Genomic DNA, 25734 nt, shown 5'->3' on the forward strand with positions numbered 1-25734 from the left:
TCTCTCTCTCTTCCTGCCTCTCTGTCTACTTGTGATCTCCGTCTGTCAAATAAATAAATAAAATCTTCCAAAAAAAAAAAAACTCAACAAAAAGAAAACAAACAACCCAATAAAAATAGGCAATCAAAATTACCACTACATAACATTTAAAGGCTTTAAATTTTTATTTGAATTTGTATTTTTTTTCCGGTCCATTAAGAGTCTAAACAAAACTCCTCACCAATTTTTTTTGGACCATATCATTTGATCCAGAACTAGCCTTTTGATCTCCATCAACCTTTGATGTACTTTATATTGACCTAAAAAAAAAAAAGAAACTATTAGTTTTCATTGAACTCAGGAGATAAATTTTGTATAAGCCCTTCGTAAAGAGACTAATTTTCCCATCAAATAAAACTGACTCTTTAAACACACAAACAAAAAAATTGTAACTTTCTGAGGCATAAAAATTTATTTTCTCAGGGTGCCTGGGTGGCTCAGTGGGTTAAAGCCTTTGCCTTCAGCTCAGGTCATGATCCCAGGGTCCTGGGATTGAGCCCCACATCGGGCTCTCTGCTTGGCGGGGAGCCTGTTTCCCTCTCTCTCTCTCTGCCTACTTGTAGTCTCTGTTTGTCAAATAAATAAATAAAATCTTTTTAAAAAATTATTTTCTCACCTTTTAAATAATGAGCCCTGAGCATGAATCACATTTTTAATCACCATTCTTCCTCCTTCTCCCTGATACCAAAACTAAACAATTCTGGAACCCAATGATGAAAGAAATGACTCTTATTTTCCCTTTGCTCATATTTCTTCACTTATTTCTCACCACCTGGTACCACATTTTGTAAGTCACTGTAAATCATGTTTGGGAACAATGTGAAGTATAACAAAGAAACCAAAAGATTCTGTGTAAAAGAAATCTTTTAAAATCAAGTTATTCAACATATAACCCTCTTCTTCCAAGTGAATGTCTTTTCCTCCCAAATATCACGCCGGCTCGGGCCATACTTCTCCACCGGAAACCAGAGAAAGAATAAACCTTGAAGATTTCCAGCACTATGCCCAGCTTGTTTCCAACTATTGCACTCTTTTCTTACCCAGTTTTATTTTTTTAGAGTCTTTTTTAAAATTTGAGTATGTCTGACACATAATGTAACATTAGTTTCAGATATACCACAGACTGATTCAACAAGCCTATATGTTACACTATGCTCACCACAAATCCAGTTGCCCCCACCATACAAAGCCGTTACAACATCGTTGACTATATTGCCTATGTTGTATGTTTTTCATCCCTGTGACTTATTCATTCCATAACTGGAAGCCTGTATCTTCCACTCCCCTTCAGCCATTCTGCGCACCCTTCCACCACCCTCCCCTCTGACAATAACTTATTTCTCTCTTAGTACTTCTCTTCACCTGAAAAATGAGACAAAACATAAATAAATAGGTTCCCTTCTAGTAGATTATAGGTGCGATGAGCAGAGAGATTTGTCTTTCTTGTGTACTCTTTTACCCTCAGCACCCGAAACACGGTCTGGCACACAGTAGATGCTCAATAAATATTTGTGAACCAATGACTTCCCAAGACATCTCTCCCTCCCCATTCCTTCATGTTTTTCCAGTGATCCTGGACATCCCATAACAGCACTGCTGATGGAAAATATGCTGCCCTCCACTCCCTCCTCTCAGGATTAGTGACCAAGTCTTTTTGCCAATTTCTGTGCCAACAAGATATGGAGGATGCACAACTTGTTGCCCAATCTAACTCCAAATGTCCACCAACATCAGCCATATCAGATGGAAACAAAAAGCAGCACTCACTTCACACTTCCAATGAAAACAGGCTAAACATTTTAAAAGCAATAGGCAGTTGAGGCTGGTTTCCTACCAAAACAACTACAGACAATTCGCCCACTGATTTACTATCAGGACAACTGTTTTCTTGCCCAGGATCTCCCACTAACTGCATCTTCACCAAGTCCCAGCCTGTTAGTTTGAAGACAGGTAACAATACTGAAATGAAGCCATGATTTGGAACAAGCAAGTGTTCTCAACGGGAAGTACAGGAGATGGTGAAGGGGAGGTGCTGGGGACTGAGACACAGACCAGAACCAGCTGTGAGGCTTTTTCAAACTATACGCATCCCCCCAACCCCAACTCCTCCACCCTAACCCACTCCTACCAAATCATCACCATAGAGTAAGCCACTGTTGCTATTGCCAACAGAAATATGAAAAACTCAGAAAAAAATTTTTAAGTGTAAATTCTTTGAAGAATGGGACCAAGATTTATGCTTCTCAGCGAAAGCCAGAATGATATCTCGCACTGGGTACTCTATGTTAGAGTCGAGTCTCTACCTGTGTCTCTGCCGGTGTCTCCCGCCTCACTTTTCTCTGCCCTCAGCCACACCCTGTACTTCTATTGTCCTGCACTTCTCCGGACTGCCCGTACAGGCCAGCCCTTTCACCATCTGTCCCTGCCTGTGGGGAAAACCACGGACTGACTGCCTACCTAACAGCCTGAGAGGCAATCTCCCTTCCTCCCTTGCTAGCAGAACTGCAGCTTTGTTCAGATAAGGGGCATCAGTGTGAAGAAGGTGAGCCCCTCTCTCAGAAGATGACATGGATAAAACAATCATAGCCCACCTTCTTCTCCTTCACCAGTGACTGGTTTAGGGTGGGCATGTGACCATTCTGGCCAATGACCTAGGGAACGTCTGGGAAATCTTGTCCTTTATTTTCTAGACAAACACCGTCCCTCCCTTCTTTTTTTTTTTTTTTTTTTTAATTTAAAGATTTTATTTTTATTTATTTATTTATTTGACAGAGAGAAATCACAAGTAGATGGAGAGGCAGGCAGAGAGAGAGAGGGAAGCAGGCTCCCCGCCGAGCAGAGAGCCCGATGCGGGACTCGATCCCAGGACCCTGAGATCATGACCCGAGCCGAAGGCAGTGGCTTAACCCACTGAGCCACCCAGGCGCCCCACTCCCTTCTGTTTTGGATGTTATCAGACGCAGCCATGATGGAACCATAGTCAACCTGCGGCAGAGCAGGGAAAAGCAAGCGAATCCAACCAAGAGGGCCGTGACCACCGTGAACCACCACCTGCAGACTTCTTAAGTGAGACAGTAAAGTAACCTAAATCACATAACTTACAACAGCAAGCACTGATTCCCCACCACAATGGCCTGGGAAGTCCCTCCAGGTTTTTCTCCTCAAGCAGCCCTACTATCTCCAATTTTGAGCACCACTACAGTCTCCTTGGGAAGTCTTCACTCTATGCCAGACAGTTAAATGGTCCCAAGCACTTTTATCCGCACATCTGCCTTTCCCACCAGACTGTGAGCTTCTCCAAAGAAACATTTTCACCCTTGGCAGAGGCCCTGGCATACTGAAATTAAGACTCAGTTTGGGCTTAGCATAAATGACTCCATTTTGGTCCTATTGAATGAATGATCAACAAAACAAGGAATGGAAGGATGAACACACAGGATGCTTTCCATGCCTGGATAAAGACTTGATGACTGACAGACTGAATATGGCACCCAGGCTGTCTACACTCTACTACAGACTTCGTCTAGGTGGTGATGAGCAAAGGCAGAGAGAGTGCAATGGACATGTACTATTTTTATACAACTTCTCACTGGGAACTGCCCCTCTCCAGCCAGCAGCTGAACTGGAGCTGAACAAATCCCCCAGGCACTGGTGACACCTGGGTAAAGTATTCACTCCTATTGTGAAGATCCATATCACTCTTACCGCCACTCCCTAAGCACAGAGATGACTTGGCCCAGCTTTGATCTAGCCTATCAGTAAGACTTACTGTAAGGACAAAAATGCTGGAAGAAGAGAGAGACTCTCCCCCCCAACCCCCCACCCCAAGGAGCGGATAAACCTGAAGTCGCCAGTGCTATTTATCACCTCATATTAAAAACCAGTCATCACAGAAGGCAAAAAGAGATAAGACATGTAGGGGCGCCTGGGTGGCTCAGTGGGTTAAAGCCTCTGCCTTCAGCTCAGGTCATGATCCCAGGGTCCTGGGATCGAGCCCCACATCGGGTTCTCTGCTCAGCGGGGAGCCTGCTTCCTCCCCTCTCTCTGCCTGCCTCTCTGCCTACTTGTGATCTCTGTCAAATAAATAATAAAATCTTTAAAAAAAAAAAAGAGTTAAGACATGTATGAGAGAGAATGATCCCTGCAACCTCATGTGAGCCCCTGGATGTAGCCATGCCTGAAGCTAAAACCCTCAGACTTTTTCATTTCTGTGACCCAATTTCCATATTACATCAGGCAATTTTCAAGTGACCAACACCCAACTCAAAAGAATTCTGACAAACACAGTTGATAATCATGAAAGCAGGCTGATAACACCCCTCTATGTGCACCTTCCGATCGACTGCCCCTAGGATGGCATCAGGAAGTAAAAGAGCCAGAAAGTAGCCTAGCAGTGAATAAGTCAGAGTGATTATAGAAAAAAAGAAAGAAAGAAAGAAAGAAAGAAAGAAAGAAAGAAATGCCACCCCCAACACACACACACACACACACACACACCCCACCGCCACCACACTAGGGTTTCACCCTAAAGGAGGGTAATCTAAGCCTCCTGGATCCCCCCTCTGTTCAGAAATGTGCGGAGACCTCTGGGAGGCATAAAGTGTTACACTATCACATAGGGAAAAAATGGAGAGAACTTTCACCAAGCTTCATGCCATGCACTTTATGAACATGAGATAACTTAAAGCTATTTTAATGACTATCATACCCGTTTTGCCTTTGAGGAAACGGAGCATCAGCGAAGTGAAGCAAGTTGCTCAAGCTCACATAGCTAGTAACTGGAATCTAAAGAGCACTCTAGACCTTTTCCTTCTCTCTTGGATGGCTGGGTCCTGGGAGATGGAGGCACTCCACCTCCACCCTCATCTCCACAACGCCCCAGGGCACACAGACCTGCCGTCTTCCCACCAAAGGCCCCTAGAATCAGAGCAGCCGAGCATACTCAGCGCCCAGGGAACAAACTAACCCGGGCGCGTAGGTCTTTAATCACCGCCACCACCAAAAGTAAAGAGCCGGGCAGAGCAGCGGCAGGACGCGGGCCCGTGTGCGGCGCGGCAGAGAGAGGCGGGAGCGCCTCTGGGCTCCTCCGCCGCCCGAACCCCCGCCGCAGCTCCGGCTCTCCCCAGCAGCCCGGCCCCCCAGCCTCTCCGCTCCCCACCAGCGCCACGCAAACGCTCGGCGGTGCCCTGGCGGAGCAGGAGACCCTCCGCCGTCCCCGCCCCCGCCCCGTCCAGGTGTTCCCAGCTGTTAGCCCCCCGGAGGCTTCGGGACCCCAGCCCCTCCACGGCACCGCGGCCCTCCACGGCCCCGCCGCAGCCGCGCGGTTCCGCATGTCCCCCGCGCGGGGTCCCCCGGCCCCGGCCGACCACCGCCCCCAGCTGGCCGCGGCCTCCCGGCTCACCTGCGCCGCCCGCGCCCGCGGGGCCTCTCGGCACCCCAGCCCGGCTCCCGGCCTCGGCTCCGAGCGCGCCCGCCTGGGGCCGGCGTTGGCTCCGGCCGCGCGGGGCGGGGCGGGGCGCGGCTCCTCCCCGCCTGAGCCACCTGGGGCGCCCGCGAGGGGCTCGGCCGGGACAGGTGGGCCCAGCCCGGGAGCGAGCCGCCCGGGGCTCAGGCTCCTCGGAGAACCTCAGGGATCCTCCGCCGGGTTGAAGGGAGGCCCCGGGCGACCTCCTATTAGGTGACAACCGGGTCGCTTAGTGCCTGCGAGGCGGCGGGGAGGCACGGCCCGGTCTGTTTCCAGCCTGACCCGCTCAGGAAATAGAACACAGAGCGTGAGGCTGACCGGACCAAGCGACCAAGCCGGTGCGAAGAGTGGAAGCCAACCCCTTTACTTGGGCGATGTACAAACCGAGAACCCAGAACTGAGACCCTCAGGTTGGGGCCCAGGTGACTTAGTTCAGAACTGTAAGAACTCGGGCCTTTTCTGACCATCCCACACTAAGCCATCTGCACCTCACCCACGGTGGGTTCAGATGACGTCCAACCCTTCCGTAAAATAACATTAAGCTATAAATAAGATCATTTCAGGTAACGATATCCTCCCTCAAGAGGGGAGGAATCTCCTCTGTCCACTGTCAAATAACCAAAGACTTGAACAAATCCAAGACAGCTCATGTGCTCAGTGAATACTTGGTGCACAAATGAGGCGTGGCCCCGTCTTCTGAGTCCAGCCTCCTGCTGGTCCTTACAGGCCAGAATTGCCCCAGCATCTCTCCTACTTTCAGTGAGAACCCAGAGTCAAGAGGCCAGGCTTCCAAGCCACCGCTTGCCTCCCCTCCCACTGCCTGCCAGGCAGCTGGCTTGAGGGAATCCACACCCCTTGGGCATCTTTGTAAACTGTGAAGCAAATCTTTTAATTTCTGAAGATGTCACAGGCAGGGTTACTCAGAAATATAATGTTGTCCTGCCAGCTTTGCCCTTGTGGAAACAGCTAAGAGTTTGTAACTCTGACCCAGGAACCCCCAGCTAGTAGCAGAGCTAAGCCTCAGGCGTTTGTGGTGATGGTGGGTCCTGTAGCCAGGAAGCCTTGAGTGGGGATACAACTTCTATAGAAAGGGGGCTTGCGTTTGGTCCTCTGCTGAGATCTCTAACTGGTGGTCTCTCCAGGCCTATCAGAGGGCAAGTGTGATATAAGACACTCACACTTACCGAGGCCCTGACAGTTTAAAAAAAAAAAAAAAAAGTGTGGGGCACCTGGTTGGCTACGTCAGTAGAACACAGGACCCTTGATCTTGGTGTTGTGAGTTGTTTGAGCCCCGTGTTCAGTATGGAGGTTATGCTAAATAAATAAATAAATAAATTCCATTTAAACAAACAAAGAAAAGGTATCAGAATAGGATACAAAGAGTGTGATGTATTTTTTCCATTGGGCAAATGAATGGCCTTAACACACACATAAACACACACACAATGACGTGTGTTGCTGCTACTCACACATTAATATCAAGATTCACTGAAGAAACCCATTCTAAGCACACTACAGGAAACACGGCACAACTTTGAAGTTGCATGGAGAACATTCCTGCTTAGAACTATTTCAGTATACTTCTCTGTCTATTAAACCTCAAAGCCATAATTAGATGCTGTCTGTTAAGGTGAGGTCAGGGCCAAGTGGTCTGCTCCACCCATACCCCCAACAATAGGCTTAACATTCTTAGGGCCTGGACCCCCGCCCTCTCCCCCACTCTGATCCTGCTTCATCAGCGAGTCTGGCACAAATGGGTGTTTAAGAAGTGGTAGGGCCTGGTTAGTTGCTTCACACTGGGAAAGGCCAGCCTGGTAAAAGTTACAGAAAATGCCCCACCTAGGTGTGCCCTACTCCAGCTGTATTCCCCTATGCGGTAGGTGGGGAGGCTGGTGTCCCAGGGTGGGGCTGTGAAGGGTCCTGCGGTTGGGACAGCCACTTGCATCAGCACATGGGACTGGGCTTGGGAGCCCCTGCAGTTCTCACCCACACAAACTGGGCCCAGCCCTTCCTGTGTACTGGTTTCACTCAGAGCAGCACGTGCGTCCGTGATTGAGGATCTTTCCACTAGGTGTGTGATCTTGGCCAGGCCAGTCTGGTAAGGGATGCCACCCAAACGGGCCTGGGAATGATCATCAGGAATGCACAAGTTCTGCCCCGGCAGTCCCTTCATTCTCTCTCGCCTTCTCCGCCCCACCCCCACATCCTCCCTCCGCCCCCCACCCAACCCAGGGCTTGCTGAGTAGCCCTGGGCAAGTTCCCTAATTGTCTAATTGTGTGTTTCTCCCACTGGGAAAACCTGCAGGCATGAAATCAGACAAGATCTCAGCTGGAAGTTCTTGGGTTGAAAGGAGGATCTGAAATAAGAAAGTCCGATACCATTGTAAGGTTAAGTGAAAGAATGCAGTTAAAGTGCTTGAGCACAGAGCCAGCACAAAGCACCTGCTCAGTAAACGGGTCTTGTACTTCTTTAATGTGGCTCAGACTGACAGTGCAAAGGGAGCCAGCTAATATCTGGTGACACAGTTAAGTGCTGAAAGTAGGACAAAACCGCTGATAGACTTCTTAAGGGACTAGAATTAATTAATCCTTGCCAATGCATGTTACCATTCTATGCCAGTCCCTGGGCAAATGATATCTGAACCAGGAAATCTTCGGTTTCTTCTCTATCGCTGGTCCTCTGCGCAGTGAAAGAGAAATCATCCAAAAAATAACCAAAAAATTTCTGGGCCTTGAGATATTATTTACTTTTTTCTCCCTACCTTTACCTTCTCAGTGTGTGCCCCCAATACTATACATCATTTTCTGAGCACATTTTTTCAATGAAACAATATACATGAAGTGCCTAGGATGGTTCCTGGCACATAGTAGCTGCTCAGTTAACTATAACATGCACAGGAGAGATGTAGGAGAGTGGTGAGCAATAGAAAGAAAGAGCCATGAATTCAGGTAGGCAAATATGATAATGACTTTATTAGGTCACCCAGAATTTTAAGTTCACTGGCTTTGTTTTCAGGTGGGCTTGGGTTCAAATCCAGCCACCACTTAACCAGGTATGTTAATCTCTCTATGCCCCAGTTCACTCGTCTATAAAATGAAGATAGTACTAGTATATCATAGGAGATGGGAGGCATTCATAGAACAACCTTTAGTGAGTTTCTACTTTAGCCCAGGCACAGTTCTAAATGCTTAGTGTCTCTTCTGAGAGCTGACTTCAGGGTATTATATCTTAACCCAGATTTATAGACCCTGGAACTGGATTCAGCGTTCTGTGTCTACATACATTTTTGCGAACGAGAGCATCCACAGCTCTCCTTAAATTTGCAAATAGGTCTGGGTCTCAAAACTGGTTAGGAATCACTGCCTTCAAGCCTTAGCAAAGAGTCTTACAGGTGGAAGACAGTCTTACAGGTGGTGCAGGCCACTGCTCCCAGACCCCTGTGAGGAGGGGGATCACTGGGGATGCCTGCTCGAGACGCAGGTCACTGTGCCTGAGAATTCCAAGTCAGGACAGAGGAGTGGTTTTGAATAGGAGTGCTACTCACCTACAGGCAAGCCTAGGAAACTGGTCTCATCCAACTTCTCATTTCTCAAGTGCAGAAATCAGCCTGGGGACCCGTTCATTTTGAAGCAGCTTCCACCTCACAACCATGGACCAGCCTCTCTTCCCTCTGAGTCAAGCCCTCACCTCCCCTGAACACAAGAAGGGAAATGCTCCTCTCTCCACAGCCCAGGTTCCCGTGAGCAGCACTCTAAGTACAACAGAAGGCTTTTTTCCCCAAACTTATTTTTTCTTCTTATTTATTTAATTGAAGCCCAGGTAACACACAGTGTGGCCCTAGTTTCGGGTGTACCACATAGTGAATCCACAAGTCTATACATTAAGCTGTACTCACGAGGGGTGCAAACATCTCAGTGCATAACGATCCCAATCCCATTAACGTGCATTTTACCACGTCCTATTCATTCCATATTAATTCCTATTCATTCCATAACTGGAAGCTTGTACCTCTCCTTCCCCTTCACCCATTTTGAAATCAGCCTTCTATTTTGAGGGGAAAAAAAAATGTGCAGACACCTCCGTGTTAGCCCTTTAAATCTCAAGGAGCCTAGACCTTTCTTGCCAGAACTGCTCCCCCAGGACCCGCCCCCTCCACACACCCCACTGTATGCAGCTTTACTATTTGAACAGCTGAGGCTATTCAGTGAACACTTTCAAGTGACATCCTACAAAAATGTAGACGCTTTGTTCCACTTCCTACAGCCACAGGCTAATTAGGCACTGAACAGGGAACTTTAGTCTGGTGCCATTTAGTTGTGTGAGGCCCATGGTGGGAACTACGTCTTTCCTGGTGGATCTTGGCAAGAAATGAGTCTGAAGCCAAAAAAAAAAAAAAACAAAAACAAAACAGAAGAGGCAGCTGCGGCAGGCAGCAAGGATGGTTATTAAAGTTACATTTCAGGCACATCCAAAAATGTGGGCTCAAGAATGATCAGACAAAATCCGGAACCTTTTCATTTCAGTTGGTGAAATTCTCTCCGTGCTTACCAAGGGCAGCCAAGAATACATAGGTGTTCCTGGAGTTTTTGAGGTTCATCAGTCACAGAATCCTAACATAGCGGAAAGTTGAAGTAACTTCCCCGAAGCAGATTGGGCATATCTCTCACATACAAGGCCAGCACGCAAAATTGCCTGGGTAGCAAACTGTAGAAGCTGCATTTCCCTGAGAAGAAGACTATAAAACAATGCAGGTGGCCCCTTCAGGCCTGTGCTTGACCTTGAAGCTGGGCAGCAAATCCGTTTTTCCATACTTATTCCTCAGTACTATTCCTTACACTCTCAGGGCCCACCGATCAGTGTGAATCTGCTTGGCTTTCTATATCACATCAGCTGGGGATTGCTTGCCCGCCTTCAGTTGGGTTTCAGAGCAAGAACTGAAACATGGACTATAAAGTTATGGGTCGGCTTCCAAATTGCTGGCTACACAAATGTCCAAATGGGGGCGCCTGGGTGGCTCAGTGGGTTAAGGCCTCTGCCTTAGGCTCAGGTCATGATCTCAGGTTCCTGGGATCAAGCCCCACATCGGGCTCTCTGCTCAGCGGGAAGCCTGCTTCCTCCTCTCTCTCTGCCTGCCTCTCTGCCTACTTGTGATCTCTGTCTGTCAAATAAATAAAATCTTTTTAAAAAAATGTTAAAAAAAATGTCCAAATGTCTTTGGTGTGTTGTATTTCTGAACCCAGGAAAAAAGTTCTTGATTATTCCAAATTTACTTCTTACTTTTGAAGACAAACATATTGATCCTCTTTTTAATTTGCTAGGTCAATGAGGAAATGGAATACCAGCGTGGAGAAAATTCCTTGTGTAAAATCAGAGTGTGGTTACCGCTAATACACCAAGAAAATCTTCCTCAGGATCTTTGCACTTACTATCCCTTTGCTAGGAACTGTCTCCAGATCTTTGTATGCTGGCTCCCTTAGTCACCCTCAGGGAGGCCTTCCCTGACTACTTCATTCAAAGCAGACACAAGACACTTGCTGTCACAGCACCCTGTTTTATTCTCTTCATAGCACTTAAACATATTAAATTATATTAGAAAGTGGTCTTCAGTAGTTCATAATTTGCCTGTAAGAGAATAAAGACCCTGTCTTGTCTTATTCACCACTTTTCTCCAGTTCTGAAAACAATGCTGTGTTCAAAGCAGGTGCTCGGATATTTCTGGAAAGAATGAATGAATGCTAACATTTTGGCAGAAGACTTTGAGTTCATGACATGGAGATTTCAACTGTTCCTATATGTATGTGGCTTAGGTCTGTGAATAAGCTCTGGTCGGGGAGTGAAATGTGATTTTAGTCTAGTCTCTCTATGCTCCTTGGTAACCACGTAACCCAGGGAAACTTAGCCTCCTAGTTAAGAAAATAGACTCTCAAGATAGATCCACCACTCCCTAGCTCTGTGATGTTGGGCACGTAAACCTCTCCATACTGCAGTTTCTTCATCTGTATATGGGGAGAATAACAGTACCACTCTTACCCATACCTTGTGAAAAGATTCCAGAATGTGCTTGAAGCACTCGCTGCTATCATGAGCCATGCATAGTACTAGAGGCTTTCGGTTAATACAGGGAAGGGTGGGGACTACCAGAACTCTGTTGTATAACCTGCCGGAGTTCACTCTTGATTACCAGCTTCCTGGCATATAGCCTGAGGCTTGTCACAGGAGCCGCAATGGCAGTGGGTGCCTCTCTGACATCATTGCACCGGTAGGTCTGACACAGTCCTGACGGTTGGTGATCTCCAGGTAGAGCAGGTGCACCAGACTCCCGCTCTCTGTGGGTGTGGTGAGGGGGGATCAATTAACCTTGCCAGGTGGACACAGGTGATTCCTAATGTCTCTTGCAGCCTTCCTTTCGACTCCTAGTACTGGTGATGTACACTTTATTTCTTCCAAGAACTCCCCAATTTATTGGCTTAACTGATTGGATGTCTGCCTTTGGCTCAGTCATGATCCTGGAGTCCCAGGATAGAGCCCTGTGTTGGCTCCCTGCTCACTGGGGAGCCTTCTTCCCCCCATCCCCTCTCCTCACTCATGCTCTTTCTCTCTTGCTCTTGCTCTCTCTCAAATAAATAAATAAAATCTTTTTTTAAAAAAAAAAAGACACTATTGATTTACAAGTCATAGGGGAATTCAGGAATGAGAAAATTGAGATGGGCAAACAGAGGACTGTAATAGAAGGAATGTGGGCTCTAGAGACAAAACGAACCATGTGACCTTAGGTGACTTCACCTGTTGGATTTCAGTTTTCTCTTAGGTTTATGGCTTGAACAGAGACAAGCAGAAAGCAGAGGTCATGACTCTGAGTCATGTGTTTAGGAGTAGCTGACGCACGTGCCGAAGACGACAGAATGGCCCACGCGGCACAGCGAGTACCTGCCCCCCCGTGTGGGGCCAGGGGCAGAGCTTTCCGATGCCAGGCTCTTCCTAGCAGAGGCAGCAGACGGCTTGCTTCTAGATGCTGGCAGAAGCTGAGTGTGCTTTTGTGTTCCGGCTCTGCTAAGTGACTCCTGGAGTGCCTCTCGTCTCACTTTGGGGAGCTTGTTAAGCTCCGATAAAGATGCTGCAGGGATGTAGGCTTTCAGAAGTCATTTCAGTGATTTCTGAGATGCAGAGTGGACTTGATTCATGAGGCAGTGTCAGGACCTCGAGGGCAGAACACGCACAGGAGCCCGGGGTATGAACCCTTCCCAGACACAGAGATGGACACCGGCCCCAAACCCTCCTCACTGCCATTACTGAGAGGGTATGGAGTCTTCCATCCCGGTGAAACAGCCTAAGAGCAGCTCTTCCCCCAAAAGGAAGGAGGGGGGAAAGTGTGGGAAACGAAGAACCCTAGACGGAGGGCTACAAGGAGATCTGACTCACTGAGTAGATCGGTCTCCTACACTAAGTAGCAGCGGTGATGGGTAAAGGCCTCGCTGGGGTCCAAGGTAAAAATACCTTCTCCCAGGAAGTTTTTGATAATAACTATGAAGAACAATACAACAGGTCCCCAAAGGAGTCACTTAACCCTAAGTGCAAACCGACACTTAATTACAGTTTCAGCTCTCCGGGAAATGGACTCTTTAAAGTGGTCAGCTAGGAATCACCTAGTCAGCACTAGGTCAGTTATCGGCCCAGCAGACCCCTGCCATCCCCTGAAGGAAACTGACCTTGCCAGAACTACTCTGCTTTCTGCCTCTTTGTGCCCACTCCCTCCTCCCCGTAAGTCTTCCATTCTGTACCACTCCTTGGAGCTCCTGTCTGCTAGATTCATGTTGCCCAATTCATGAATCAGTGAATAAAGCCAGTAAGACCTTTAAAATGTACTCCGTTGAATTTTGTCTTTTAACACAGCTATCTCTTCGATTTAAGTAGCACTTTCTAGAATGCTTGCACACAATTTCTCGTCTGATCCTCCAACCAAATGTGAAGAGTAGAGAGAGGTGGACTGAACGTCTGCGTAATTCAGGTATGGGGATGAGTTCACTGACGTGCTGCACAGCTAAACAACGTCACCGTTGGTCAGTGCGAAGTAGAGTGGGATCCAGGTCCCAAGTATCTCGTTATTTCCGTTTGGAATTACTGAACAGTGCATTGCTCATTGGTCCGGGGTATCTTGCCTTTGCGTGCATGTCCCAGAAGAGGGCGCTGCAGGGCAGCAAAGAGGCCAGGCTGGTAATGGAGTCCGCAGGTCAGCAGCCTACCTGCCAGGAGGAGGTAGCCACCCGCGACCTAGACGAATCCGCCACAGCCTCCCGCCCGAACTCCGCAGTAGCCCATCAGAAGCACCCGCAGACGGGAGAGGCACAAGTAAATGGAGTCTGTGGTAAAGCAGGGTGGGGGGAGCTCACAAGGGAACCCCACTTGTATGGTTTCTGCTCCTTTCTGTAGTTGGACCTGCAGATGCATGTGTGGTATGGTTGGCATGTGTACTTCTTCTAAACTTAAGGCATTAAAAGGAGACTCTATTAATCATGCTGACAAGGCTGGACGTGAGGGAAGGGCAGCTCCTCTCAGCAGTCTCCTCCAAGGCCTCACAGAGACCCGAGGAGGGGGAACCCACCCAGTGCCCCTCAGACCTCCCATTAGAGCTGGCCCAGATGGGGCAAGAGAACCCTGCTTTACTGGGAGCTGACACAGCAGAGGACAAATATATTTTAAAATGCAACTAGAGAGCATGAATGTCCTAAAGAGAAAGAAAAAAAAAAAAGTCAACATGAGTGAAGTTAAATTCTTTTTTTTTTTTTTAAGATTTTATTTATTTATTTGACAGAGAGAAATCACAAGTAGTCGGAGAGGCAGGCAGAGAGAGAGAGAGAGAGGGAAGCAGACTCCCTGCTGAGCAGAGAGCCCGATGCAGGACTCGATCCCAGGACCCTGAGATCATGACCCGAGCCGAAGGCAGCGGCTTAACCCACTGAGCCACCCAGGCGCCCTGAGTGAAGTTAAATTCTTACAGCATCCTGTATGGAACTGCCAGGAGTGACTGCAGCCTTCTGAGTGGAAGAAAGATCCTGACATGGAAGAGAGATCCTGACAGCTGCTGGGGCACAGACTTCCTTTAGGAGGTACACTGTCAAGCACCCCTGCTGTGGGGCCTCTTCTTTCATTATTGTTTTGATTCTTTCCTAGATGCATCTGACTGCTTAACATAATTCAAATAACAAGGAATTCTTGGATTCCTCTGAGAGGAGAAAACAGAAAAGTTGCAAAGGTGTAAGACTTTGTATAAATTCTTTGTAAAAGGATTTTTGCAGCTAATTGCTGGTTATTGCCATACACACACACACAGCACAGACCTCGGGACCAGACTGTCCCAGATCCTGACTCCTCGCAGCTGTGAGGCCTTGGGCAAGTGACCAAGCCTCTCTGTGCCTGTTTCCTGCCCACTAAAGTGGAGATACTGGTGCCTACCTCGTGGGGGTTTTAGGAGGATTAGATGGATTAATACATGTAAAGCACTTAAAACAGTAGCTGGCACACAGCCAGAACAGTCTCTGGCATTCATTGGCTCTTTCCTGCAGCTTTCTGAGCATTTTGAGGTTCTGGGGCTGTCGCATGGCATCCAGAGCTAGTTTGCCAACTGCTGCATATGTTCTGAAGGAGTAAAATAGGACTTGAGGTCCAGTTTTTGAAGAGTTGTCTTACGACAATCATGTGCAGTGGGTCATGGGGCGGGGTGAGGGTTTGGAGGGGCGCCCAAACAGAGCCCTTGGTGCTGGGGAAGCAAAGCAGATGGAGAATTCCAGACTGTGCCATCCACAGCACCGTAAGAAGAAAGATCCACAGGAGTTCCCTCCAAGTCTTTGACTATTCTGAGCCCAACTAACCACACAGAAATTGGGGAGTTCTTTGCAGACTGGACGAGGAAACAGGAATCGCCAAAGGGAGAGTAAAAACCCCATGGCTCGGGATGCCTTTAGTCAAATGAGCCCACATTTTCACTTGACCTGTCACCTGGAGATGCCTCCTACTTCAGAAGACAAATCACAAGTTGTAATCTGTCACAATGCCACAGTTAGACCGGCCAATTCACCCATCATCCGGAATTACCTTTGCAGGCTATGGCTCCAGCTCCACATTCTTCCACAGATATTCATGGGCTCTGTACTTCCCAGAGCTCCATGGAATGGGAAATGTTGAGAAAGACTTGCAGGAACCTGGGGAACAGTGGATGTCTGTGCAGTCCTCCTGTTTCACCAGAACCCCTGCTTTCTGGGACCTGTGGGGTCATTTCCCACTGATGCTGAAATTCGCTTTGTCATTGGGTTCCTTCAGAGGACTCCCTTCTCATCTTAAATACATAGCTTCAGCCTAAATATTATCCACATATAAAGTTTTGCTACATAAGTCACCTTTAACAACTCTGATATCTGGAAAAAGGCCTCCTCTGAGTTCTTTGGAGAATCACAATTCCAAGCAAGATGGATAAGACATCATAAAAGCACATCATTTGCCATGCCCTCAATTCCACTTACCGAACGTTTACCTGGCATCCATCCTTCCCGTTTTTAATTGATTAAAGCAGTTTACTGTCTGGCTCTCACTCAACATTAAGCAAACCACGAATGAGGGTATTTCTCATACACAATGCCTGTGTGGCCACAGGGTTCCAGTGACCCGAGTTACAGAAGTCTCCTTGCTCAGAGCAGATCTAAAATCATCCTGCAGCCTGCCCTTCACTATTCTCCAAAGGCTTCACATTCCAACGTCCTCTCCTAAGATCTCAGACCTATACGTTAATACTCCGGTAGGTTAAACAGGAACACAAACATGCCAACCCTTCTCCAAAGATGCCAATAATCTTCCAACATTCAACATGGACAGGGCTGAAGAAAGTCACAATGCTAAAGTATTATTGGAATAAGTGCCTTACTCGGACAAGAAGAAATTCAGCTATTACCCCGGTCTGCTGACCTTCATCTCAACCTTACCTTAGAAAAAAAGTTTAAGACACTTATTTATATCAGTTGCTCTCATTTCATTGCTGAAGGAACAAATGTCAGGTTTTCTGGTTCCTCACTAAAAAATAAATAAAAACAGATATTCAAGCCAAGGGGGAGGCAGGAAGGTCAAGGCTGACTTTACTCATGCTTTGAGGCTGAGTGGCTGTCTACTGAAATGAACTCTTCTTTTCAGGCCAGCAGTGGTTCTACCTGACACTGGCCTTGAGGCCTTCAATGAGAATGCCTTTAGGATGACTCAAGAAAAAACAGACCAGACAAAGTTTAACTCAGTTTTATTTTCCACTTTTAGTATTTTTCAAATTATACAACATGCAGTCTGCCAGAGTATCCATACATCTTCATTTTAGAACCTAGAGGATAACCAAAATGTTCCACGGGCCAGGGGAGGGTTACTTCCAGATCTTTTGTTACATGTACTATATATTACAGCATCATTACCTGGTATAAATGGCCATTTTCCCCCTCAAACCACCAAAACAAGTTTGTCCACAATTTTTTTTAATGAAAGCTACTGTACAGATACATAAAGCCCAGAGAACACACCTCTGCAGTACACATTACATACTTTACAAACTAGACATGTATAATCCTACAGAATGCCCTATTCCCCTTATAGCTGCACACGATGAAAAAAGTCTTTAAAACTGGTACACGAGATGTAAATGTGTAAGCAGACTTCATGGAGCAAGGCTTCCTTTGGCAGTTACCTGGCTCTTGTTCAATACTTTAAGAAAGGCTAAATTGTTAGTGTTATAGAAAACCATTCTAGACTATGATGGTTCCTTTAGCTCACGAAAGATATTAAGGGTGAGACAATGAAGTGAAATCCTCCCCCTGCCCCCTTCCAGTGAAAAACTTCCCCAATATGTCATGTAGCCAGACTCTAAATGTCTTCTGCCCTGCTAAAAACAAACAAACAAACAAACATAAATACACTTCATAGAGGGGACTGTTAGGACTTTTATTGGCTTTCAGTTATTCCTCTAGAAAAAGAGGACTGATAATTCCCCCATGAGTCTTGGTGATGGCTTGGTCTGGCCTTAGACAGAAATATCACTCCTTCATGTGAAGTTAGGGCATCAAAAGTCACTAGATGCTACATTCTAGACAAAGATTTTTATTTCTTCGTTTATCCCAATATTTCTATAAATTCTAATTTTTGTAATCACATGATACTATTTCCTTTAAGTCTTACTCCACACTTATTCTCCCTACTACCTGCCAAACAAGCAAACTGTACAGCATTTGAAGAGATGAGGCATTTGTACAGAATTCTCTAGTAACTGACCAAAACACATTTGGCATTAATATATTTTAGTCTCCGAACATATATCTTTTTCTTAAGTTTTAAAATCACTCTATGAATTGATAATACAGTCAATGAAGGAATATACTACATTATAAAAATGCAATTGGTTAAGTTGAATCCAACCGTGAACGTTGATATTCCAAACAGCATTTCTCTAATTTAATAATCCACCATCCTGCAGGTAGAGATTATTTGTATAAATCATCTGGCTATTCCCTTATAGCATCAAAAAGTAAACTTTCAAGAAGTAGCATGCGATACAAAATTATTCACAGAGGAGAAACACACATTCTCTCTCTCTCCCACAAAAAATAAGCATACAACCAAAAATATAATCATAGGCTCAGCCACTCAGAAGTGTGTGTTTTATAGTTAGAGTACAAATGTAAAGGAGTAAGAATTTTTTTAAAATGGAAAAGTTGCATAAATGTGGCTTTTTAAAAAGTGGCCTATAGAGGACATGGTCCTGGTCTTAGTTTATCATACAAAGTAATATTTAGGGATCCACTTGAATATGCTGTATAATCCATTCCAATCATCCACCCACCTTTTAGTCAAGTGCAGGAAAGTTAGTTTTGAGGTCCTACAAAGATTGAAGCTAGGTGAACTGACTGGCTGATCAGCAAGTAGCAGAATTATCTTTTAGGGACATCAAAGCCAACTTTCTCTGTGAATAAAAGTCGTGTGAATTTTGTGAGTTCCTTGTGGAGATCAAGAAATATGGAAGGACAAGTGAAACGTGTGGCTCTTTTTGAAACATGAAAGGGCCAACCAATTCTTTAGAAATAGAAAAGGGGTGCCCAGGGAAAAGTTACTTTGGGGAGATTTTAAAACAATCTAATAACAAGAGAGCCCCGAAAAAGAATTATTGCCCTTTGTTCAATTTCTGCACATAAACACAGTTGCATAATAGACAATAGCGGTGTGACAACTATTAACTGGCAATCCTCTCCAAGACCAATGTTTTAGTTTCTAAAATCAGAGCCAAACACATTCACAGCAAGATGATAATCTATGGCATACGTTATTACCTGATACAGTTGGCAAAACCTGCCCTACAAGGGCCCTTCTACCAGAAGGCAAATCGCCATGGAGCTGTTGTATTAGGCAAGTACTGGGAATTTATGAAAATCAAAAGAATTTTTAAAGTGTAAATGAATGCAAAATCATCAACTTTGCGAAATAAATACTTCAGTAGAATTGATCTTCTTTCTCCTTACTCCCCCTCCCCCCCAAAACAAAACATATATAAACAAAGTGCAACGTTTAACAAATAAATTAAGTCAAAGCAGCTTTGCTGTGTCGGGTTAATTTTATACAAGAAAAGTGTGGAAATTGATTCAGAATCCTCAGTGCTTTACACATGCGCACACATGCGCGCACACACACACACACACACACACACACACACACACACACACACACTCTAACTACAGCTCACACAGTGAAGAGAAAGCTCGAGGTCTCCCCGGCCTACACTTCATTCCAGTGGTGACAGCAGCAGGGACAGTGCCCGCCCCCTCAGCTTGGGCAGGCACGGAGATGGCATGGGTGCTTTCGCGGACATTGGTCTGGTTGTCACGGACTTAACCTCAAATTTGTCAGAACTAGTAGCAGCACACAAGACCAAGTTAACTGAATCCTTGTCAGCTTCCCTGAAGACTTTCCTACTTGGAAATCAATCCTTTTAAAATCCTTAGCTGGGAGAAAGAGTTGATTCAGCTTTTAAATTTGTATTTTGAAAAAAAACAGTAGTTAGATGTAAAAAAAAAAAAAAAATCCATCCATACTGATTTCTTCACATTCTTGCCAAGATGAAATCTATCTGATGCCAAAGAGAGAAGTCAAATAAACATTCAGCAATGAAGGGTTAAAATAACAACTTATTCATAGGCACAAAAAGTTGTCAGTCACTCCCCCGCCCCAAGGCTTCCTTTTCCAACCGCTGGAATTGATCCTGGATTTCACTGGGCGGTACCCCCTCGAGGCTTAAGATGGTTCCCTATGGTGAGAGGCAAGAGGCCATCCCCAGCGTGCCTGCTCCGGTAGGATCAGGGAGGAGGACCCCAGGAGGGGCGGGTCGCCCCAATTCCAATCATCCAACTTTGCAGCATTTTCAACACTTCTGAAGGAAGGCTGTTCAAACTGGGCTGGCTGAGACTCGTCGCTGCAGGTTTAGTAGCAAGCAGCTCTGGTGGATTTGATGACTTTTTGCATTTGCTTAGATGTGTTTGAGTGAACAAATTCTACATTGCTACTGTCAGATTGTTTTTCTGCCTCGGAGAAATTTGCTTTGCATTTTAACAGGTGCCCAAGAAAAGGTGTCTTTTACAGCTCCAAAGATGTGACAGGGGTATTCAAAATGCTTCTTTGGGAGTAATTTGTTTCTGAAAAGTGTTCAGAATGAAAATTTTGAACCTTATAGCAGCACTTATTTTTTGTTCCCTAAAAATATAGAGGAAAATGTTTTGCAGGAAACCAGACAGTTGCAACGGAGCATGACCCCCTGCCTCCATGGCACTTGGTTGCTACTCCCACTCCAAATGCCCCCCCCCCCGCCAGCCCCCTCCAACGCCTCCCACCCGTCCCAGGGAAATGCCCTCCCACATTAGGGCATTTGCTGGGATGGCAGACTGCGGAGGAAGGAGGCTCCAGGATGGCCCAGAAACCACCCAACGGCCTAGGCCCTGGCACTCGTTCCCAGGATTGAGTGGATCTTCTGGAATCGGCCCCTTCAGGTTTCTCAGGAAGCGAGAAGTCCAAGCACACATCTGTACACACAGAGATTCTACACAGCTCAAATATCTGAAACCGGTTGTACTGCAGATGGCTGGGGTAAGCACGTGTAAAAGAAAATGGAAACCGTGTAGGAGGGGAAACAAAAAATAAAGGAATTGGTGATTAACGGAGTCCTGGACATGCTATGTGGGGAGCCGTATCTGTTGAGAGAGAACCAGAGAGAGAACATGGGAGTTAGAGGACATCGTGGAATTTCACTCCTCAGAAAAGTGTTTCGATATTTGGAGTATCTGCAGTGATCAGATATTTAGGGAAACGTTCTAGGTATTTAGACCAGAGCTGTCCAATAGAAAGACCCCCTGAGCCACATATTTAAATTTTCAAGTGGCCACATTAAAAGTAGAAAGAAACAAGTAAAATTAATTTCAGTAATATATTTTATTTAACACAAGAAATTCAATATATTGTCCTTTCCACAGGGGATCAGTACAACGTGTTGAGAGAGCTTACATTACCCTGTCACTATGGGGCTCCTTCAGTCTTTCTGCCAGAGTGTTTGCCACGTGGTGTAGGTTTTATACTTTTGGCACATTTCGATGTGGACTTGGCCACATCTTGAGTGCTCAGTAGCCACACATGGCTGGTGGCTATCATGGTGGACAGCACAGCCTCCTACTTACTGCTTCTGCCCTGACAACGCTCTCTTCCAAAAATCCGTATCTATCGACCCTGGTGGTATTCAGAGAAACACCATTCGCACTTGCCAGGGGTTTTGAGGGGGGTCCCACATGGCCCCTAACCCAGAAAAGAGGTTCCTAGTCCTGACTGAAAGGTAGGACTCCCCTTTCTGGGCTGATGAAGATACTCAGAGGGCATCCCCTTGATTTCACCCCGCTTCCCACCAGAGGTCTGTCCCATCATACTCAAGTCTGCAGGATAAAAGTCTGGGCTAGTCCTGACTTGGAGGCCAGCCCTGAGTGGTCTCTGTCACCTTCGACCAACTCCAGGAAAACCCACTTTCAGGAAGGAACCAAGAGGTTCAGCTTCCCAACAGCTGGGAGCCCTGGGTCTGTCAGTGGTTTTCCTATACGTTTTGGGCAGAGCTCACAGGGTTTTGCGGTGGGGAGGGAGCGACAGCAGGGGTATGCTGAGCCTCGTCCTCGAGAGATACAGGCAATGCCCGCACAAAATATGACAGACAGTAAGAAAAGCCCATGTGCTCTTCTGATTTTAAAAGGAACTCCAGGGGCACCTGGGTGGCTCAGTGGGTTAAGCCTCTGCCTTCGGCTCAGGTCATGATCCCAGAGTCCTGGGATCAAGCCCCACATCCGGCTCTCTGCTCAGCGGGGAACCTGCTTCCCTTCCTCTCTCTGCCTGCCTCTCTGCCTACTTGTGATCTCTCTCTGTCAAATAAATAAATAAAATCTTTTAAAAAAAAATAAAAATTAAAAAAAATAAAAGGAACTCCATAACCTGACACACTGTGCTTTCTGTTTTTGCCTCTAGAAGGCTTAGATTCCCATTCAGGGCTCAGCTGTGAGAAACACCCAGCTCAGATTCCTGCTACAATGCTCTCTCCCCCGCTAATGTGTTTTTCTTCAATATTCTTCAATTATTCAGTAAGCAACTTCATGTCGTTTATATAAGTAAGCAGGATGTATATTATAAATAAATAGAAAAAATTCAGGGTGTGGAAAAAGGTTATAAAAGTAGATAAAGAGCAAAATTGGTTGGGGGGGAAAGAGGAGGAAAAAAAAAATTCTTTATTACAATGCCCCCTCCTCCCAGACACAAAAATATAAAAACTCAAGAGAGCTCATTTGGTAAGGACCACCTCTTGCTCCGAATGTATAACTATGCAGAGGTATAAAGCTCTCAATCAAAAATGGCTTAAACAACCTTGTGTGTTAATATTCATGTCATTTTTAGACGTCACAGGGAGAGATTTGTCTAAGGGAAGAGCATCTTTAATGTTTAGCCTCTTTGGTAAGATTTTGTACTTATTATTAGGACAAGAAATGAAAACTCCAAAAGACTGGTCGTAGTGGTCATCTAAATCATTTTGAGCTAAAAACCAAGCGGGATGCTTCCTGAATATCCCCATTCAAATTCCCATTTCGCTTTCCTTACAGGTTCAATTTCTCCAAGCACACGATCTCATGATCACTTACGGGTCACACCCTGGTGCGATGGGATGGTCTTCCTACGTGCCCGGGGGCAGGGAGGTACGAGCACAGGTCTTAAATTGCAGGGTTAGGGCTGACGGCAGGCACCGCTTGCTGACAGAGCCTCGTGCTAGACACACACTCAATGGGTGGCCTCCGCAGTGCCCGCAGACCGTGAAGTCACACGATTCCCACTAGCTGGGCTTTCATTCAAATCCCCCATCCCTCCGTGTGCAGGAGTCCGCGCGTCTGGCTAACAGTACGGAAGAAATGAGGGGCCCCAGAGGACACCCAGCCTGCTTGGTCACCTCAAGGAGGGCGAGAGAAGACAGAGGACAGGCTGCCGAACGGAAAAACACAGGGAGTCCACCAATAAATTGTCCTTTAATCTCAAGAGCTGTTCCTCTTCATCCTGAGTTACAGATCTTTCTGGTTTGTCTGCCGATGCAGTCTTCCAAGCCGGCCCAAGAAGAAAGGACTCGGCTGAGAAACTCCCCTCCGTCCCCCAACTACCTGAATGTTCATCTCTTCCGATAAATTCGGGAGAGAAAATGGACAGAATGTATAAAGGTAAATGACTTAGCTCCTGCAGAAACCACTTCTGACCGCTCTGATCGCCGAAAGGGCCAACCCAGAGAGGCTGGCAAACCTGAAGAAGACGGACAACCCAGCTCTGTTGACCCTCTTGGATGGGTTGGAGTTGTTACTCTCCGGAAAGCACGGTACTGGCCTGAGTGACCCGCTAGGAGGCCATCCCTGGGCCTCTGCCAAATTGGAGATGGCAATTCAGAGTGGCAACGTGTGACCAGGCTTAGAAGGAAATAAAATCACCTTTCTTTAGAAGGGGTGAGAAGGCGGAAGAAAGAAGCAAATTATACAAGGGTTTTGTTTTGCAAGAAGTATTCAGAGATTTCCCCCCAACTTCAGCAAGCGGAAGTTGCTCGCAATTCAGATTTATGCAATTGCTCGCAAGCGGATTTATGCTTAATCCAACTAGTACATAGTTTTACCTTTTCTCTTGCATTTCTACCATTCAGTGCCCACATTTTAAGAATGGCCAACTGTACTCTTATGTACCACTCACTGCTGGAGAGAAGTGGGTTTATCTCCCAGGAGCTTAGCGTAGTCTGCTGTGTGGGGGAGAATCGTTCTTCCTTCCAGGTCCTCACGATTGCTCCCTTTATGCACACAATGCTGGTTTCCAAGTCCCATGACACAGTGCCCGCGTGCACTTCCTTCTGCCCCCTCTCCCTGAGTCCTGCTCTGTCTATGCTGCTTAGGTCTGCCTCTGTGACTACTGTAACATTGGCCGATACTTGGGTGGCCCTCATTTCTCCTAGAACTTTCCCCTCTACTTTCACATCTCTCATCCAATTCTCAGAAGAAGCTTGTGATGAAGGAGGTGCTATGGGGGTACCTGGGTGGCTCAGCTGGTTAAGCATCTGACTTCATGATTTCAAGACCCTGCTCAGCAGGGCATCTGCTGCTCTCTCTCCCTCTGCCCCTCCCCCAACTTGTGCACCCTAGCACGTACGGGCTCTCAAAGAAATAAAATCTTTAAAAGAGAGAGAGAAAGAGAAGGTGCTATGATCATAACTTCTCCACACCTAAGACTTGTCTGGAGTGACAAGGCTGGGTTTTCTTCAACTAAAATAAGATACTGCAACCGAGAGAATGCAGAAGCAGATATGAGAATCCAGGGTCATCGTCCACTAAGCCAAATATTAAAGAGCTTTGCAAAACTGCAAAGCAATTGCCATTCTCCATTTTGTTTTGGAAAATAATTGTTTCATTAAAAGTGGCATTTGTGTTAACAGTAGTGACACTTAAAATTTTTTTGCTTCAATTTGTATCAATAACATAAACCATATCAAGAGATACAGTCCAGGAATATAAAATCTCTTTGATGTCAGTACTTTTATTTAAGACTACAAGGGGTCTTAAGGCCAGGAACCTTGGGAACTGCTGCACAGGGGATCAGAGTTCAGGGTCCACCACAGACAAGATGTGTGATCCTGACAGTGCACTTGGCCTCCTTGTAAAATGTAAGATGGCATAATGTCAACATGGGCCAACGCCGGGTGCCTGCTCCTGCCAGGCTCCTGTCTAAGCTCTCTGTGTATTAATGCATTGAATCCTCACAGCCACCCTGTAAGTAAGTACGGTCATTTGGCACATTTTACAGAGGACAGGGAGGCACAGAGAGATGAAGTAACTTACCTAGAACATGGCCAAGCTGGGATTCAACTCCAGGCAGCCCAGCTCCATATCCTGAACCCACAGTCCCTCAGTCCCTCAGCTATGTACCCTGCTTGTAACAGACCCCCCCTGCAGAGAGGGGACTCACATTCTTGTGACTCAATCATTTCATTGCTAGGATTTCCCAACAGCAGTAGCAAGTTGGAGGGCCCAGCGGCTTAGGTGTAGACCACCGGTGTGGCTTAAAGATCCCACATGATCCCCTGTGAAGACGGCTTCCTGACTTCACTACTTTGGAGGATTCAGTCTGAAAGCAGCTTCATGCCCACCCTTCACGTAGGGAGTGAACCCATTTCTGCTGTGGGCACAAGGCAACTCGTACATTTTAGGTATATGTGATATTTTTAATTTGTGCTTAAGTGGGTATCGCCGAGAGAATGGTCAAGGTGAAGCCCAGCAATGATGTAAGACAGTTTGGATCCCGGTGCTCAGGACAGAGAGCACAGCAACAAGAAGGAAAGACAGATTGAGAAAAGCAAATAGAGTATAAATGAGGAAGTGCCAGCCTGAACGTCAGGGTAAACTAAGGACTAAGGCAAAGGGCTGCCTTTTTGTTCTAGTAGTCAAAGCCTTCAGAAGAAAATTCTATTCTGCCTGAGGTAGAGGAAAACAATGAAGCGGGGGATGGGTGTGCGGGTATTGAGAGGTGAACTTCCTAGTTCAAAGACAGAAGAGCTAGAGGCCTATGTGGACCTCAAGTATAAGGCTTCAGCTGAAGGTAGGAAATGTGGGGAAATGGCCAGGGACATTCAGTC

At 46.4% G+C, this 25734-nt stretch overlaps 3 protein-coding genes across 3 annotated transcripts in view; 1 reads left to right on the top strand and 2 right to left on the bottom strand.

The window, feature by feature from the left end:
* The window catches only part of LYPD6B (LY6/PLAUR domain containing 6B), a 177983-nt gene extending 172473 nt beyond the window's left edge, over nt 1-5510 (bottom strand). The window contains exon 1 of the mRNA XM_044242507.1: nt 5441-5510. The gene's annotated coding sequence lies outside the window, so the exon portion shown is untranslated. The remainder of the gene's footprint in view (nt 1-5440) is intronic.
* The window catches only part of LOC122903528 (translation initiation factor IF-2-like), a 132633-nt gene extending 126913 nt beyond the window's left edge, over nt 1-5720 (top strand). Inside the window, exon 2 of the mRNA XM_044244371.1 lies at nt 4922-5720. Within this exon, the coding sequence (XP_044100306.1) occupies nt 4922-5720 (799 nt within the window). The remainder of the gene's footprint in view (nt 1-4921) is intronic.
* An 11042-nt stretch (nt 5721-16762) lies between these two features.
* The window catches only part of KIF5C (kinesin family member 5C), a 156533-nt gene continuing 147561 nt past the window's right edge, over nt 16763-25734 (bottom strand). The window contains exon 26 of the mRNA XM_044242511.1: nt 16763-20755. The gene's annotated coding sequence lies outside the window, so the exon portion shown is untranslated. The remainder of the gene's footprint in view (nt 20756-25734) is intronic.

This window comes from Neovison vison, chromosome 3 (genome assembly GCF_020171115.1).
Source record: "Neovison vison isolate M4711 chromosome 3, ASM_NN_V1, whole genome shotgun sequence".
In the NCBI taxonomy this organism is placed as follows: domain Eukaryota; kingdom Metazoa; phylum Chordata; class Mammalia; order Carnivora; family Mustelidae; genus Neogale; species Neogale vison.